The sequence below is a fragment of the Melampsora larici-populina genome (genome assembly GCF_000204055.1).
Source record: "Melampsora larici-populina 98AG31 unplaced genomic scaffold MELLAscaffold_62, whole genome shotgun sequence".
In the NCBI taxonomy this organism is placed as follows: domain Eukaryota; kingdom Fungi; phylum Basidiomycota; class Pucciniomycetes; order Pucciniales; family Melampsoraceae; genus Melampsora; species Melampsora laricis-populina.
In genome coordinates, this window is record NW_006768826.1 from 460,898 (window position 1) to 477,926 (window position 17,029).

Here is a 17,029-nt window from a genome sequence, read left to right on the forward strand (position 1 = left end):
TGACACGAGACACAGTAGGTGGGTGATCGCAGGCTCAGGACTGCATCCCGAGTCAAGGGGAAGCGGTCTCCCGCCTACTGTGACCGGTGTCCTACCTCCCTCAGCCTTTACCAAGGCAGAGGGCCCCCCCCAAGAAACCTAGAGAACTCAAGATGAACTCTTTAGGTTTGAATAGGACAAACCGGCTTATGAAATCATACTAGATGATACTCATAAACTAAATTGCAATATACTGTATGATTTCATACATATACACTCATGAGAGACAGCGAGTTAAAGAGTGGATGAGTGGCGGTACCCAAAGGCACGACAGTACCGCCTATTTCCACGATACGAGCGAGATCGGACTGTGGGCAAATACAGGGCATAGCCTTATAGCGAAGGATGCTTCCCGGACACTTGGTAAAGGAAATTCAAGTTAGGGAAGACTTCCCAACCTTGAAAATTTTCCCGAGTGTCAATTTCCCCCACATCCGCAATCTCACGCTCGAATCTGGAAATCCTCACTGTCCTTTCTCTCTCTCACACTCAATTCAAGCTCTTCAGCTTGTAGATTTCTTTTCGAACCCACCCACCCCCCGTGTACAGGTTTGAAGCTCTAGTGACCCCGGTAAGTATTATTGGTAAGGGAAAGAGTCCCAGTAATGGTAGAAAGATATGAATTATGAGTTTCCTTTTTGGTTATAGGTATTCTTTAAGTTTCCTTTTTGGTTATAGGTATTCTTTAGTATGTATTTCTCTCAGCAGAATCCAGTATGGTCCTTTCCCACCAAAGTTTTTATATAAGAATGGTTTGAATTTTTTCAGGAATTCTCAAGAGCACCGCTCCTACACAGCCTGTAGCCCAAAAAATCATTTCCAAGGGCTTTAATAAGTTAACTCAGAAGACATCAGTCTACCTCAGCAGGATTGAAATGATATCCACCTTTGTATATCAATGTATGTATATCTGCCTCAAATCCAAGTTGACAGCTACATATCACAATCAGTGTCACAGCAGCAAACCTGGCCACAATCTTGCAAATCTGTATTCTTATCTGCCCTCACCAAGATTTCAAATAGCCTATCTCAAGGCATGGCAGGATAATTGGCATCATTGGTCTAATTGGGCCGAATTTGTTGAGAGAAGAATACCCAGCAGAACTTCAAGAAGCCAATTTTATAGTTTTTCACTCAGGCAAATTTTTGATAAAAAAAATGGCAAACATTAAAGCATTGGGATATATATTTATCCTAGGATTATCATTTCAAACAAAGATCTCTGGTCACCTATTTTGTTAATGAACAACTAAAAAATGTGTAATCAAAAGAAATGTGATAGAAACATAAAGAATTCAAGAATATTCACATCAAATCCCTTTTATTTTCACTGACCTGTCTTTAAAATCTGTTTTCAGTCAATCCAAAACCCCCCACCACAAACGTGAAGCTTATCCATTCAACCAGATAAGAGATAAAACCTATATTGCCTTGAGAGAATCAAAACATTCACAAAGGTTTGAAAATGCATACAAACTGGCAGGGTCAACAGCCTCCTCCATCACCTCCTCCTCCACCCCCTCCATCCCCTCCTCCTCCGCCATCACCTCCTCCACTATCCCCTCCACCTCCTCCACCACTTCCATCACCACCTCCACCACCTCCATAGCCTCCACCATCGTGTCTACCAGTACCATCCCCTCCATCACCACCACCACCATGTCTACCAGTACCACCACCAGCCCCGTGTGCACCACTACCTCCAGAATGACGCCCAAGACCACTAAGAGTCTCACTAAGACCACGGTAACCCCTAATATCCACGCCCGAAAAGAAATCCCTACTTGCAACATTAGGAGCATTAGGTGTAACTTTAAATCTACAAAACAAAATGAAATCCAAAAACCTCAATCATCTGTCTGACAGTTCAAATAAAGATGAAAAATAAATTTACTCCTGAACTTTCTTATTATCTTCTTTTGGTTTTTGATTCATAACATCATTTGATTTTAAACAAAACAGTTTTTCAAAAAATTTCATCTTGTTTTCTTCCTTTTCCAATTTGTATTTGAAAAATTTGTATAAACCTGTTTTAAAGGATAAAGAAATATGAAGTTTGAAATTGGTCCAAGTTTTTAAGATTTAGTCAAGCTTTGAATTGCAATCAAAAGGTATAAGGGAAAAAATGAAACATCACTAACCAGTAATGTAATTTACGTCGCTTGCTATCTGATTATTTGAACTTGAAGTGATGATGCAGCCAAAATGTGGCGTTCTCAAGGAGAATGTGTAACGAATCACCTCAATCTCTGAAGTATATCTCTTCAACCTATTGTGATATGACGTTCAAGAGCACAGCACCTGCATAGCATAAAAGAAGTCCAGAAGACCTCAGCTGACTTGGAATATTTAATACCAACCTCAATGTTTTTTGATTGATATACAGCTGATGATCAGCTGCACAGCGGCAAAGCTGACTACAACCTTTCGAATCTTAACCCAAATCTTAACTTTACCCAAAACCCCGACAACCTTTGATAATGAATAGCGGGGCAATCGGTTCTATTGTTTTACTCGTAGCAAATTTGCCAAGAGGAAAGAACGAGGTTCAAGCCAATTTTGCAGTTTTTCACAGAGACGAAATTTTCCAGAAGGAAATATCAATCATCATGAATGACAATTGTCTCGATTTTTAAATCTTACCATTCATGTCTTGAAAACAGACTTTGTCTTTTTTCCTATTACATATATCTTGATTTAAGAGGATCGGAATACGAAAGGCCACTTCTTTGTCATCAATTTTTTTTAAATCTTATCTCTGATCAATACTCATCACAAGAAAATTGAAACTTATCCACTCAACCAAATAAGAAAAAGAAATGAAGTAAAGGCAGAAATGTGTTGAGAAAATCAAACGATTAGCAAAGGATTGAAATCAGGATTGACGCATTTAACATGAGCCACCTCCATCTCCACCACCTCCAGAATGATCACTATGACTATGATGACCACCAGATCCTTCACTGAAAACGCCCAAAACTTCTTTAAAAAGTCCAGAAACTTCACTTACAACAGCCTTAATTCTAAAACAAATTCAAAAAACTTCAATTAATTTTCTAAACGGTAAAGATGAAGATGAAATACAAAATTTACTTGTCAGACTTCTTTTTATCATCATCTTTTTGAGTTTGATGAACGCTTGTTTCTTTCGAAAATAGGTTTTTAAATTGATTCATACTTTTCTTTCTTCTTTCGGTTTCGATGTTTAAGATATCTTTAAAAATCACTGTGTTTTTAGAGAATTATATAGATTATTTTAAGAGGGATCTCTGATTGAAAGTATGATTGGAAGAAGAAAAATGATGAACAAAGATGTGGATGGGTTTTGCTCATCATTTATAATCGGGGTGGTGATTGATGTATCTGTTGGTGTCCGATTTTTTTCAAAGGAAAAAAAGATTATTTGTATAGAACATCAAATTTAATTTCTTGAATGAAATCATGAATGACGTTTGAAATAAAACTTTATTCACAGCCAATCACAGCATCTACACCGCTTCCGCCGCTTCACAGTAAAGGTACAGCAGACTGGTTGAGAGAATTAGCGGCAGATGAACAACTTAAAGTAGCGTATGTTTCTACAGATGATATGATTGCTGATATTTTTACAAAAGCGTTACCGCCAATAAAGCATAGGAAGTTTTTAGACCTGACATGAAATGAAGTTAAATTTTAAATCAAATCAAATTATCAATGGTCAGATCACTGGCATGATATCAGAAAACCAGTTCACATACTCGACCACAAAAAGATACATCACATATTTCAAAATCCATCCATTAACCTGATCAAAATACAAAACAAAATGACTGCAACAATGTAAACAAAACAAACTCACCGTCATCAGATCTAAAATAACAAACCAAAGGGCTGTCCATCAAGAATTATCACAATTCCACACCAATGATCACAATGATAATAAAAACAACATGAATAAACCGATCTCTAAGTTCAACTCCAATCAGGTGCTGCCATACCCTTTGGACGAGCACATGAACTACATATACCAAAGTCATCATCATTCTGAAAAACAACCGAATTCAATCAAACCCTTCAATCAGCATTTCTGATCATAATTAATCAAATCAAACTGAATTCACTACATACCTCCATACAACAAATATTACACTTCCATGTTTTAGTTTCTAAAACTTTCATTATCTCTGGGTTTCGAGGTATTGTCTTTGAATTCGATCCTACTAATCTTGCAGAAGATGACGAACCCAAATCTGAAAAAGGTATCTTTTCGTTTCTCCGTGGTATTTTCTTGACTTGAACTTCGACGTCTTCTTCATTCTTTCGCTTTGTCACTTCACGATCTCTCTTTGTTGTGCCTAAAAATTGAATCTCGTCATCGTCATCATCCCGTTTCTTCTTCAAAGATCGGTCCTTGGTATTCGGTAAAAGTGATGGTTTAGAGTCTTTAACTTTCGATCCCAAGGCTTCATATCCTTCCCTTAATTCGTTCATCTCATCCCTCAAAAGCTTCTTCTCAGCCTCAACTTGATCGGGTGAAGATAGATTTGTTCGATCGGATTCTTTGAAATCCTCCCATTCAGCTTCAAGCTTTACTATCTCAATTTCGTCATCATCATCATCATCTTCACTCTCTTTATTGACTCTTGCAATATCGATCACTTCAACCGAATTGGATCTTCTTTTCGATCCTGAAGCTTCTGATGATTCTAGTCTTTGTTTACCCTTTGATTCTTGCTTTAAGTGTGCTTTGGACTTTTGAAATTGAGGTTCAAGTTTCAGAGTAGGTGATTTATTCATTATACCAGCCCTTCGTAATCTAAGTTCTGCAGCTTGCGCTCTAGTTTCCTTGGCCCCGGCCGCATTGGCTCGCTTTCTGATTCATAAGCAAGAAATTAGTGATGAAAACTCTGAGTCGTTAGAATTACTTACCGGAAGAATGATTGTCCATCGTTCTCTAGCTTTTGTCCATCACCAATAAACTGTTGAGCAGTACGCTTTTGACGAGGAGTGCGAGTAGTAGTTGTCTTGGGTTTGTAAACACGACGTCGTGTACCTTGAGTGTTAGACCCACCGCTGCGGAAACAAAAGATGTGAGATCGAGAAATGTCAAGGGTGGAGAGATGCGAAAAAGATTGAAAACAGAGTTTACCAAGCGTATTGTGGTAAATCAGAAGCTACTAGAGCTCCATCACCCGCGGAAGTGGCGGAATCTTTGAGTCGTTGACCTGAAGACCAAAAACCTATAGAGAAGAAAAGATCAAATGGAAACGTCTGTTTAGAATCTGTGTAAAAAGTGACAGTGAATTTTTTCAAACCCTTACCTGGTCCATAATAACCTTTGGCTTGTAACTGTCGAATTTCTGAACGAAGCTTAGTATTCAGTTTTTGAAATTGTGGACCTGTTCGAGATCATGAATTCAGCTTGATTGAATTTCGAAGTTCAAGATTTGATGAAATCATATTTACCATGATTCACTTTGAACAAAAATGATAAATTACTTCTGCTTTAGTCAATGGTTTTAATAAGATTAGAATTTCTTTTTTTTGGAAAAGAAAATCGCTTACTATGATGAATGTGTGCTAATTCATGAGCCATCACTGATAATAAATAACCCATTGGCTTTTTAAACAAAAAAGACGATTGGATCAGAAAGAAATTGTTTTTTTATAAATTTATAAAAGAAAAACAAAAAGGTGACCAACTAAAAACTGTCCATTTTTCTTACGTAAAACTAATTCAATAGTTTCACCTCCATTCCACTTGATTATCAATGTCCCACCGCACCACAAAAGGAAGTATTGAATAAGTTTTTTGTTGACGATTTGATCATGAGTTTATGAGATGTAGATTACATTTCTACCTGCGAATTCTGAATTCCATTTATACTCTGTAAACGTATTTAAACCCATTCCATGTTCTTTCATTATCGGCTACAATCATTCAAAAAGGATTAACAAAAGAATCAGCATTTTGAATGAGGATCATCAAATTCAGTTTTCGAATTGAACTTACTAGAACTTGACTGATTATTTCAAACAAAACCGAGTATCAGACCATGAATCAATTATTGTAAAAAGAACAGCCTTATGGAATTTTAATCGATTTAACGAACGCTGAGATAGCTTTCATGATTTGACGTGCATTTTCTTTCGTTGAATCAATTATAGGTATTCCAGAATTGCCTTCATCACCTAAAACTCGTATACTTCAATCATGAATTCCATTTGATTGGCGTAATACCAGAAGGTAAAAGGTATATGTTTTTCGGTTAGCATAAGTTTTAGAAATTCATGATCCAAATCAAAGGGAAAGGTACTTAACAAGTTAATGTATGGATTTGGATGATCATGATGACTTGAGTTGAACCTAGGCATCTCTTTTTTTGGTGTATCATGAAGAATTGAAGGTGAAGCAAACTGAAAGGCTGGAAAATGAATTGTCAAATTGTAGGTCCCGCGGTACCAAAACGTGCGGATCAAGTTCTGAGCAGGTCCAGCCCGGAATGAAGCCCGAGACCGGGGGGCTTTTGCATCGGGTAGCACTGCTCGGGTACTTTGCGAATGATTTGGAATGAATCTGGTTTCCAATCTCAGTTTGAACTTCTTTCATGAACAACCGCATCCGAACAGAAGTTCAAGAAAAGAGCAGAGAACTAGAAACCAGGTCATCAAAAACATCATTCAGATCGGTTTGAATCATCATGACAGTAAGTCGGAAATTCCTCAGCAACAATCTATTCTGACCTTTAATCCTTTAATCTCATTTTTCTTTACTTCCATCTCACCTATTGTAACATTTATGTTATGTAGACAGATCAATCACCTCAAATTTGTCAACTTGAAGCATGTCAACTTCAAAAATGTTTAAATAGATTTACATATCAACCAGAAAGATGTGAAGAATTAGTTAAAAGATTATATAAATGTTGTAAAGTTATGTATGATGAAAATGGTGATCAAATCAAAAGTACGGCTTGTGCTTCTAAAGAAAAAGTTAAAGAAAAGATTGAAAAGATGAATTGGTAGATTGATATCTTATTGGATTTGTATAACTTTAGCTTTTTTCAACTTTTTAGAATTGAAGGGTATTGCAATTGTATTTCTCGCCTGTTTTGTTTTGATCTTTCTTTTTAAAGATCGAATCTCACTTTGACGGATCTAAAAACTTATTGAACCCAGCGTCAGTATTTGAAAGCGAGGCGTATGATGAATAAAGATGAACCGCTCATCAGTGAACCGTCTATTACTCTTGGAAAACCTTTGCCTCAATGTTGGCAGCAGTAATTATAGTCATATAGATCTAAGCAATGGAAGAATGTCGATCAATAACATTCATCATGAATCAAGGACCAAAGATATGTGAAGGAAAATACTCTTTCAGTTCCGGTGAGTACTCTCGAATATGTTTACCAGGGAGAGGTGGCTGTAACATTATGGGTATTCCGAGACTTCCATTGATTTTTCATGTTCATTCTTCACGCCTTTTTTCAAAAAGGGGATGTAGGTGATGATCACGAAAGGGAATGCACTTGAGAAGAATGCAGTGATTTGCAAGACCAAGAGTATACTTTGCAGTTAAACAATTGACTTCAGGTCATTATTGCATGTGAAGTAATATTACTATAGAACAAATTCTCGAGACTCGTACTTATTAGTCAGCAGTGAGCAAAATGATCAACTGGTCTTCTACAATGCCATCTAGACTATAACCCCTTCTATGACCCCTTCCCCCAGCTTAATTCCATCGCTTTTTGTACTCTTTATTTTGGGGTAGGTTGTGTCAATGGTCTTACTCTTTTTATTGAATATAATAAAGTACTAGCTATCAAATCACCAGAAGTTGAGGGAGTCAAATATTTGATCCAATGCATTCGATTTTGACGCATAAATTCTAATACATACGTAGCGGCCACTCTTTCCCTTTTTCTCTTATATAATTTATGAGTTAACCAAAACGCTGTACCATCATATACAGAAAGACCACCATCAAACCTCTTTATAAAGTCTTTATCGTCAGTCGGTATTACAATGTTTCCATCAATTGGTAAGTGATCGAATTCCCTGGTTGGAAACCCTTTTAATCTTTCCATGAGCCAGTCGTATCCCTCACGAACATCATCTTCCAGGTTGGTATGTAAATCATTAGACCAGACAACTTCAGAACATATGGTCAAGATCTCCAAGTAATTATCCAAAAGTTTATGCATATTTTCTTGTAGATACTCTGTATGACCAGGAAATTCACGCTCTATCTTGAATAATTTCAAAAATGCTTGGATCTTAGGTTTATATTTATCAATTAATTTCCTAGGTGAAATTGATGGCAGATGGGCATTTGATGACAATTTCTGATCAAGCTCTGGATCAATTTTTTTCAACAATTTCTTCTTTTTCGACTTTTCTCGATGCCAACTTTTTCCGTAATATCTTTCCATAGCTTTGATGTTTAATTGATAATCGTCAATCTTGACTAGATCATTAGACATAGTTGCTTCATGGAGATATTCTTCAAGTCTTGAGATATAATCTGTTTCAGAGTCGAATGCAGGAACTTTAGGGCGTTTGAATCGTAACCGTGAGGGCTGCTGGTTCGGCGGAGTCGATGCCACCAAGGTATCAATTTTGCCGTCTTTGGATGATCCACGTCTCTTTACTTGACGGACAAATCCTTCATTGTCATCCATTAACGAAGGTTTTGGACGATTTTTTCGTTTCGATCTAGGTTTAACTGGATGCGTCTGAGTTAGGTGCTTGAGCTGTCCTGATCTGAGCAATGACACGTGTCCGTGCTTCTGGGATTCTTCTTCCGAATGACGAGCCGGTGATAAAACCTGAAGGAGCGGGGTGAATGTACTTGGAGAACCTCCGAAGCCACTGTGTACCATGCAAGGATTAGAAAAAGATTTTCATTCATAGTAAAATCTGATCAGAAAGACCAACAAGTTTGAAGGTGACTCTGACGCCTGCCTGGCCTCTGGAATAGGTGATATAGGCTGTGTGATTCGAGGCGTGCTGTGGGTGACATGATTGAAAATGTCCTTGAAAGTTTCATGAGGCCGTCCTCCGTTTGCAATAGATGACATGACCTGAGGAACGGGAGGTTGCAATAAAATGTCACGCGATATGGCTGTGGGCTCATGCTTCAAGGGTTGGAATCCTAGAGATTTATCAAAGTTGTCATTTTGCTCAAAAATACGAGCAAGATCACTATCAAGAAAATCAATCGGATGCTCGGCAGGAATGCGGTGGCCTGATGGCGATTGCGAGGGCTGGATGTGAGGTGTATGGGACAAGGTCGAAGGAACATGAGTGTACTCATTGTGCACTTCCGACTGAGCCCAGAGCCCTATGACGCTATCGTAGGGATTTGTTGGATGGAAGCCATCGTCGTGTAGAACGCCATCGAAGCCGTCTGCGCTCAGCTGGTACAACGGCGAATCTGCTTGGGTTCGTGGAAGCTGGCTAAGTACTTGGGTTAACTCGGTGTAGTACCCAGGGCTTCCGAGTGGGTCTTCAAATTGTTCCCATATTCCTTCTCCAAGGTTTCCAACAGAGGCGTCGGATGAAGGAGCCTCAACAATAAGCGTGCCAAGCCCAGGAGGTTCTGCCTGTGCACGTGAATGCAATAAATTTGACGGATATGTTTCCGATCGAAAAGCTTCTTGTTGATGGAGTGCCGGATCGTAAATTCCTGTAAAGTGAGACTGTGCATGGCTTTCCGTGGGTGAAACAGAATGACCTATGATCTTGGATAAATCTTCAACGCCCATAGCGGTAAGTGAAATAGGCCAATTGGACATGAAGACCATGGTCCGGAATGACTTCATGTTGAATAGATCCACGGTCGAATCGCTTGATGCCTGATTCGGAGTGCCTGTTGGCCGTGATTTTGGAAAACATTGGCGATTTGGAGCCCTCCCCCGAGGCAAGTTGGAGATCACGAAAACTAAGCTTTTAGTGTCGACCCCTTGTAGCAAGCCAAAGCAGATATGTATGACATTTGAAACTATGAATCATATGACACAAAATCTTAAAACACTCCAACGGACTTGACTATCAGCCTATCAGCGGGGTTCAAATCTTAGTTATGCATTTTGGCCTCCCAGCCCTTCAGATTTTTTTGAAAAAAATAACGTTGCTAGCAATGCGCTCCTCAAGTGTGGCTTTCTGATAGTGTTTAGAAACAGCCTCGCCCAAACACCATTCAAAGTGATACATAATGACCATGGCAGCAAGTTGAAAGACCATCAACAATAATCTGAACCCGATCCATCGTCTGTCTTCCTTTCATCTCCTAACTCGACTTGTAAATCCTTCTCCTTAAGCGAGCTTCCTCTCTCGCAAGCCCTCTCGCTCTCCCTAGAGTAAGGCCTCATAATCTTTTACACCAATCATATGTTTCAGCTTCTTAAGTTTCAAGAGGGATGAGCTATAGCTATTTCAAACTGTCCAATTTGCACTGTTCTCCGAGACTCCCACATATGTATAAGAATCTACATTCCAACAATGGCCAACATAGTGTTTGGATTTCTTCCTTGGGCATAAACGGACTTATTTTTGTAATGTTTGGGGGCTTTTCAAATGCTTCATAGCACTAAAACTTACTTTTTAGGGTCCTTGTTATAATGGGAAGAATGCGGGTAGTTTATTTCTAACAAAGGGTCCTTAACCAATTTCTACACATTTGACGTACTCTATATGCGGGGGTGGTAGACTTCTATGAAGGAATTGGGATACAAAAGAATGTAGAGGAGGAAAAGAGCTGTTGTATGCGTGCAGACTTGAGTTTGATATATATACTTTAGAGCTCTTTGCCTCAAACCTATCCTCTCTGAACATGGTAATTGACGGAAGCATTTCAAGGAGCTGCCACATCTGACCAACTGACTTCAGGACATTATTATTTTTCAAGTTGCATTACTTCGAAAATCATCGTAACTCAGGCTTATCAGTCAGCGGTGATCCTTTCTTGTTGGGATCAAAGTAATCAAATGGTTATACCACTTCTTTGACCTTAATTACCTCGCTTGTCATCCTCATCAATGTGGACTGATATATTTCAATGGTCTTACCCTTTTTGCCCAAATTAACAAAGTCTTCGATGATAACTCACCAGCCGTAGAAGGCGTCAGATATTTGATCCAATGCATTCGATTTTGACGCATAAATTCTAGGACATAGGTGGTGGCCACTCTGTTACGTCTCCTGTCATATAATGGATGAGCTAACCAAAAGACTGTACCACGATATATAGAAAGCCCATCGAACGTTTTCATGAAGACAGCGTTTTCATCAGGTCCTACAGTGTTCCCAACAAGTGGTAAATATTCAAATTGAGTTCCTGGAAGTCTTGCTAATTTTTCTATGAGCCACTTGTAACCATCACGGATATCTTGTACCATGTTGGTATGTAAACCATTAGACGAAACAACTTCAGAGCATGTGGTCAAGATCTCTAAGTAATTATCCAAAAGTTTATCCATGTTTGTTTGAAGATAGTGTGTATGAAACTTTTTGATACGTTCTAAGCCGATCAAGTTTAAAAATTCTTGGATTTTAGGATGAAAACTGTCAATTAATTCTCTAGGTGAAATTGATAGATGATTCGAATTTGATACGAATTTCTGCATAAGGTTTGCATCAACATCGTGCAATAATCTCTCCTTTATCAATTTTTCTCGACGCCAGCTTCGACCGTAGTATCTTTCTATAGCTTTGGGGGTTGATTGATGTTTTTCAAGGTCTACTGGATTATTATGTATAGTTGCTTTGCCGCGATGTTTTTTGCGTTTTAGGATAGAATTTGTTTGAGAGTAGAGTGCAGCAGTTGTAGGGGGTTCAGATTGTAACAGTGCGGGCTTCTGACTCGAGGCAGCCGACAAGGGCAAGGTAAGGATTTCGTTATCTTCAGACTTTCGTTTGACTTGACGAATGAATCCTTCACTGTCATCAAATGTAAAGTGACTCTGATACGCTTTGTATTTCAAGAATGGTGATTCCGTCTGAAATGGGTGTTTGAGTGGGCCTGATCTAAACAATGGCGCGGGTGCTTTTGTCAGGGATTCTTCTTGCGAACGGCTGGCCGGTAATGAAAATTGATGGAGATGATTGGATGTACTTGGCAAACGGCGGAAGTCACTGTAGCCCAATGAAGAATTAGTAAAAGGTTTGGACTCCTGTTCCAGTCGAGGCAGAAACACGCACAAGTTTGGAGGCAACTCTGACGCCTGCCTGGCCTCTGGAATAGGTAATATTGAATGTGTGATTGGAGGCGTGCTGTGGGTGAAATGGGTGAAAGTGTCCTTGAAAGTTTCAAGAGGCGGTTCTCCGTTCAAGATATAAGAAATGACCTGAGGAACAGAGAGTCGCGAGGAAGCCACTTGTAAGATTGGTTGGTCAAAGGTTTGAGATCCAAAAGGTGCATCAAAGTTGTCATCTTCATCAAGCATATGAGCAAGATTACTATCCAGAAAATCAATCGGATTCTCGGTAGGAATACTGTGGCCTGATGGCGATTGTGAGATCTGGGTGTGCGGTGCATAGGAAAGGCCCAGAGGATCATGAGTATATCCATTGTGCACTTTCGAGTGACCTCTGAGCCCTGTGACGCTTAGACCAATCAAGGATTAGAAAAAGATTTCTCTTCCAAATCAAACCCAGTCAGGAACACTCACGGGTTTCAGACAACTCTGACGCCGGCCTTGCATCTGAAATAGCTGATTTGGGCTGTGCGCTGTGAGTCGTGTCTTGAGTGACATGATCGCGATTCTCCCTAAAGGTATCAAGAGGCCATCTTCCGCTTGCTACAGAAGAACTTGTTGGAGGAAGGGGGGGTTGCCATGAAGCGTCGCGTGGGATTTCTGTGGGCTCATTGTTAAAGGCCTGAGAGAAAAGAGATGTATCAAAGTTGTCATCTTCATCAAGCATACGAGCAAGATTACTATCCAGAAAATCGATCGGATGCTCGGTAGGAATACTGTGGTCTGATGGCGATTGCGAGATATGAACGTGCGGTGCATAGGAAAAGCCCGGAGAATGTTGCGGGTACTCATTGTGCACTTCAGAGTGACCTTTGAGCCTCGTGAAGCTATTGTAGGGACCTGTTGAATGGAAGGCATCATGGTGTCGAGCTTCACCATCGCCTGCGCTGAGCAGATCGAGTCCCGAAGTGCTATCTAAGATTGGCGGTGGTGGGTTGTTAGAGGTGTGAACGTCGACAGATGTTTGAATTCTGTGATTTTGCTCAAGGATATGAGCAAACTCATTCTCCGAAGAGCTAGTCAAATGCTCGGCAGGAATGTGGTGTCCTGATACTGATTGGGAGAGCTGGATGTGAGGTGCAGTCCAGACGGCCGGAGGGTCATGAGAGTCGATATTTTGCACTCCCGAGTGACGCCTGAGACTTGTAACACTATCGTAGTGACTACTTGAATGGAAGCCATCATTGTGCAGAGCTCCATCGAAGTCGTCTGCACTGAGCAGGTCGAGCCACAACTGTGGCTGTGCCTTGGACCCTGGAAGCTGGTTTGGTTGGCGGTAGTCCCCAGGGCTCTCGAGCTGGTCTTCAAGGTGTGTCCCTTCTCCAAGGTGTTCTATATAGGCGTCCGAGGGATGTGCGTTGAAGAGCTGCGTGTCCAGCCAAGAAGGTTCTGTCTGTGGATATGAGTGCCATACATTGAACGGATATATTCCTTCCAGTTGGGAAACTTCTTGATGATGAAGTGCTTGTTCTTCAGGTCCTGCAAAGCGAGGCCATGAGTCTGGATAGTGTTCCGTGGTTGGAACAGGCTGACTAATGGTCTTGGATAAACCCCAAACGTCCATAGCGTTCAGTAAAATGGGCCAATTGAACATCAAGGCCAAAGTCTGAAGTGACTTCATGTTGAATAGATCCACTGTCGAGGTGCTTAATGCCTGACTCGGAGCGCCTGTTGATCGTGATTTTAGGCAGCATCGTAGCGACTTCGAGGCAAGGTGGCAATCGCCAAAACATGCTGCTAACCCCTCGCAGTGAGCAACTTTGTTTCAGAAAGTCAGAAGTTCAAAACTTGGGTCGGAAGGCTGACGCTGAAACACTGCGACTTCAGATCCACACAACTCCGGCAATTTAGAATTTGAGGATATGTTTTTGTGATGCTGTTTGATGAGATGAAAGCTATGGTAAAATTATTTGATAAGGAAACTGTTGAGCAATAGAGAAATTTTTCTCTTCCAAACTATGTACCATCGGGGGCTTCGTTCTACGGGGCGGCAATCCGGGCCGCCCCGATCAGCTTTGGGGTTCGGTTCACTGTCCTGCATCAAATTCCTTTGTTATCAATTGCATAAGAGTAATGACTCTACATAACATCCTCTTCTACAATTGTAGAATGATGATAGAGGTCCATCGCTTTCCTGCGGTTGGGCTAAAAGCCTAAAGATGGATTTTTTTTTAAAAAAGCTCTATGCATGGGAACACAAAGTTTAAATAATCTAATCTCATTGTCATCAATTACACCAGTTTTTGATCAGATGGCCGTTTCTTCTGAGGTGTAATAGTCTTTTTAAAATTACCTTTTTTTAGTGGTGTATTTATGTAACTAAGCCAAAAGCACTTAAAAAGAGATGTAATCCCCGGTCAAAACGACATGTATCCTATGTCCCAACAGTGACAATATTTGTCATTGCGGTTGTCCCTACTGCAACATTGCAATGCAATGTTGCAAGTATTGCAACATGTGGCTCCATTCCATACTGCTGATGCATATCTATATTATGTTACTTGAGCTGTCTACATACAATGTACAACAAAGGATTGACAACACATCATGCAACGTCCAATGACTTCTGTTCTACCTTTGACTAACAGTGGGCCTGTTGCCTTGAATCAATACAATGTCAGTTCCTGCGCTCCATTCATGCAATAATAATCAAAACAACCTGCGTCAATATACCACATGTTCATTGGAATTTGAACATTCTGAATTTACCAACAAAATCAACCAAATTCCCAACTTGGAGAACTGTGTTGCTGAATCTGGCCATTAAACTCTCCGGAGTCCGCATACATTATAAACACAACCCATTTTTCATCCTATGCAATCAAGATTTCCCACTTTGGATATTTGAGGGTAATTGTATTCCTCTTCAGTATCAGCTGTGTTCCACTCAGCTTCATCATCTAAATTGCGGATAACCTCAACAGTTGCTGTTCCATTGGTTGTAGGAGTCATACCATCAGTTTCAAGGTCCTGTGGATCATGCTTGACATCTTCAGCTTGGGGTGAGGACTGATTGTCCTCTTCAGCTTCCTCCATGATTGTACCAATCAAAGGAAATCACCCTCAACTTTCTTCCTTTGAATCGATGGGAGGAGGTGCTTTGATGCCAAGCATAGCCAAACCTGCATTCACAATCAATGCCAGTTTGTGGCAAAAACAAAAGATATGCATCTTTTGGGGCTCCCACGTGTAGGAAAGATCTTTCAGCTCCGAGAATTGATGGTCCATCTCTCTAGCCATAACCAAGGCCCATGTGCCAGGTTACTACCTTCATAGTCAGGTGACGGATCCAATAGTTCCAGTGGCTTTCCACAAAGGTTACCAATACTCCAACAAAAGCATGTCAATTACCCTTCATTGTTCAGTCATCATGACTCAAGGTTTTTTTGATTTGAGAGCCCAATGTTGATAATATCAAGAGCCTTTGATTAATACAACTACTGATCAATAATAATAGAAAATCCAAATAAACCACTCACCTTAGTTGAGAGAACACAGACTCTTTAAGAGAGAGATTGATCTGCTTGGCTACATCTGCTGCCCACCAACAACTGTGAAGATGTACTTCCTTTTGAAGGTATTGCACCATACCTTGAAGCAGAAGATCTTCTAATTGGCTCCATGATTGAGCATGGCAAATAAGCCATGCACAGGCCATCTGTTTTAGTGTCAGATTGTTGAAAGAAGCATTAGTTGTGACAACAACAAAGGAATCAAAGGGGCCAGAACCCTTGGCTGCTGCCTTTCAAATTTTGGCAACAGAGAGTGGAACCTCAAGAGCCGGTTCTTCAGCTTTAGCTTGGTTTCATCCAATACACCCTATGTCTGAGTGGTTGTCAAAGGCTGATCTGTCTTGGTAAACTTTCACAGCCCCCAATTGCAAGTCACTGGCAGACCATTGCGTCCCGGTGACTTCAATTTGTTTTCAATCTGTTTTCAATCCGTTTGAATTTGTTGCTCAACTTATATCATGCAGTATTTGACAAGCTTTTGGATACATCTTGACCAGTTATTAGATATATCTTGACTGGGCATTGTGATGTTCTTGACTGGGCAGACAGATCTCTGCAAGTTGTTAACCCAGTCTTGAAGAGATATGGGACATAAGCCTTTACATGAGGCACGATATGTGGAGTAAGTCCATGTAAACGTAAACACTAGAAAATGACGCGTAAGAGTCAGATGTTAGGAAAGAAACTCGTGTTAATGTATTGACAAATTAGGAATAACAAATTCTGTTCCAAGAATGGACATAACGACGTCTGAACATTCAAATGAGGAACACGCGATATGTCATTAGATAATTAACACCCTAATAGCAGCAAGACAAAAGTTATAAGGAGTAAGAAGGGGAAGATACCATTTCCCGCCCTTTTGCCCGTTTCACTCCTATTAAGTTTCAATTCCTCAAATATCTTCATTTTCCAAAGCTACTACAGATTTCAGTTATACGTGTCCCAATAAAACTAATAATCCTGATAGTCTTCATTATCTCTAACTTGATAATATTACATAGTTCCAAGTAGCAGAAAAGAAGATATTCTTTTTATTATCTTAGCATTCTTGCAGATCTCTCTTAAAATACTCTTAATTTTTTAAATCTTTTTAGTCCTCTTAAAGTTTTCTTTACAAGCTCTCTTAAAAGTCTTACACCTTCTCCTTACTCCTTATTCTTAAAGAAAATACAAAAATAAAATTTCCACAAAAAATTTAGTACTTTATTGATTTCTTCCGTCCTCCTAAAAAAACCT

The 17,029-nt window shown here is 39.9% G+C and overlaps 5 protein-coding genes across 5 annotated transcripts; 1 reads left to right on the forward strand and 4 right to left on the reverse strand.

The window, feature by feature from the left end:
* Positions 1-1,524: 1,524 nt before the first annotated feature.
* MELLADRAFT_112198 (uncharacterized protein) lies at positions 1,525-2,019 on the reverse strand (the record flags this gene model as incomplete). Its single annotated transcript, XM_007416611.1, has 2 exons — positions 1,525-1,858; positions 1,934-2,019. 2 exons carry the CDS (start codon positions 2,017-2,019, stop codon positions 1,525-1,527), a joined length of 420 nt encoding a protein of 139 aa, XP_007416673.1.
* Positions 2,020-3,990: 1,971 nt separating this feature from the next.
* MELLADRAFT_112199 (uncharacterized protein) lies at positions 3,991-6,148 on the reverse strand (the record flags this gene model as incomplete). The annotated part of the gene is made up of 9 exons (XM_007416610.1): positions 3,991-4,062; positions 4,147-4,891; positions 4,948-5,091; positions 5,168-5,258; positions 5,340-5,417; positions 5,584-5,638; positions 5,872-5,949; positions 6,032-6,041; positions 6,132-6,148. The coding sequence occupies 9 exons, from the start codon at positions 6,146-6,148 to the stop codon at positions 3,991-3,993; spliced, it is 1,290 nt and encodes a 429-aa protein (XP_007416672.1).
* Positions 6,149-6,719: 571 nt separating this feature from the next.
* Positions 6,720-7,044, forward strand: MELLADRAFT_93904 (uncharacterized protein; the record flags this gene model as incomplete). Its single annotated transcript, XM_007416600.1, has 2 exons — positions 6,720-6,725; positions 6,829-7,044. The coding sequence occupies 2 exons, from the start codon at positions 6,720-6,722 to the stop codon at positions 7,042-7,044; spliced, it is 222 nt and encodes a 73-aa protein (XP_007416662.1).
* Positions 7,045-7,836: 792 nt separating this feature from the next.
* On the reverse strand, positions 7,837-9,845 carry MELLADRAFT_68136 (uncharacterized protein; the record flags this gene model as incomplete). Its single annotated transcript, XM_007416609.1, has 3 exons — positions 7,837-7,840; positions 7,921-8,892; positions 8,959-9,845. The coding sequence occupies 3 exons, from the start codon at positions 9,843-9,845 to the stop codon at positions 7,837-7,839; spliced, it is 1,863 nt and encodes a 620-aa protein (XP_007416671.1).
* Positions 9,846-10,633: 788 nt separating this feature from the next.
* MELLADRAFT_79342 (uncharacterized protein) lies at positions 10,634-14,163 on the reverse strand (the record flags this gene model as incomplete). The annotated part of the gene is made up of 2 exons (XM_007416608.1): positions 10,634-12,619; positions 12,693-14,163. The coding sequence occupies 2 exons, from the start codon at positions 13,897-13,899 to the stop codon at positions 11,058-11,060; spliced, it is 2,769 nt and encodes a 922-aa protein (XP_007416670.1).
* Positions 14,164-17,029: the final 2,866 nt, after the last annotated feature.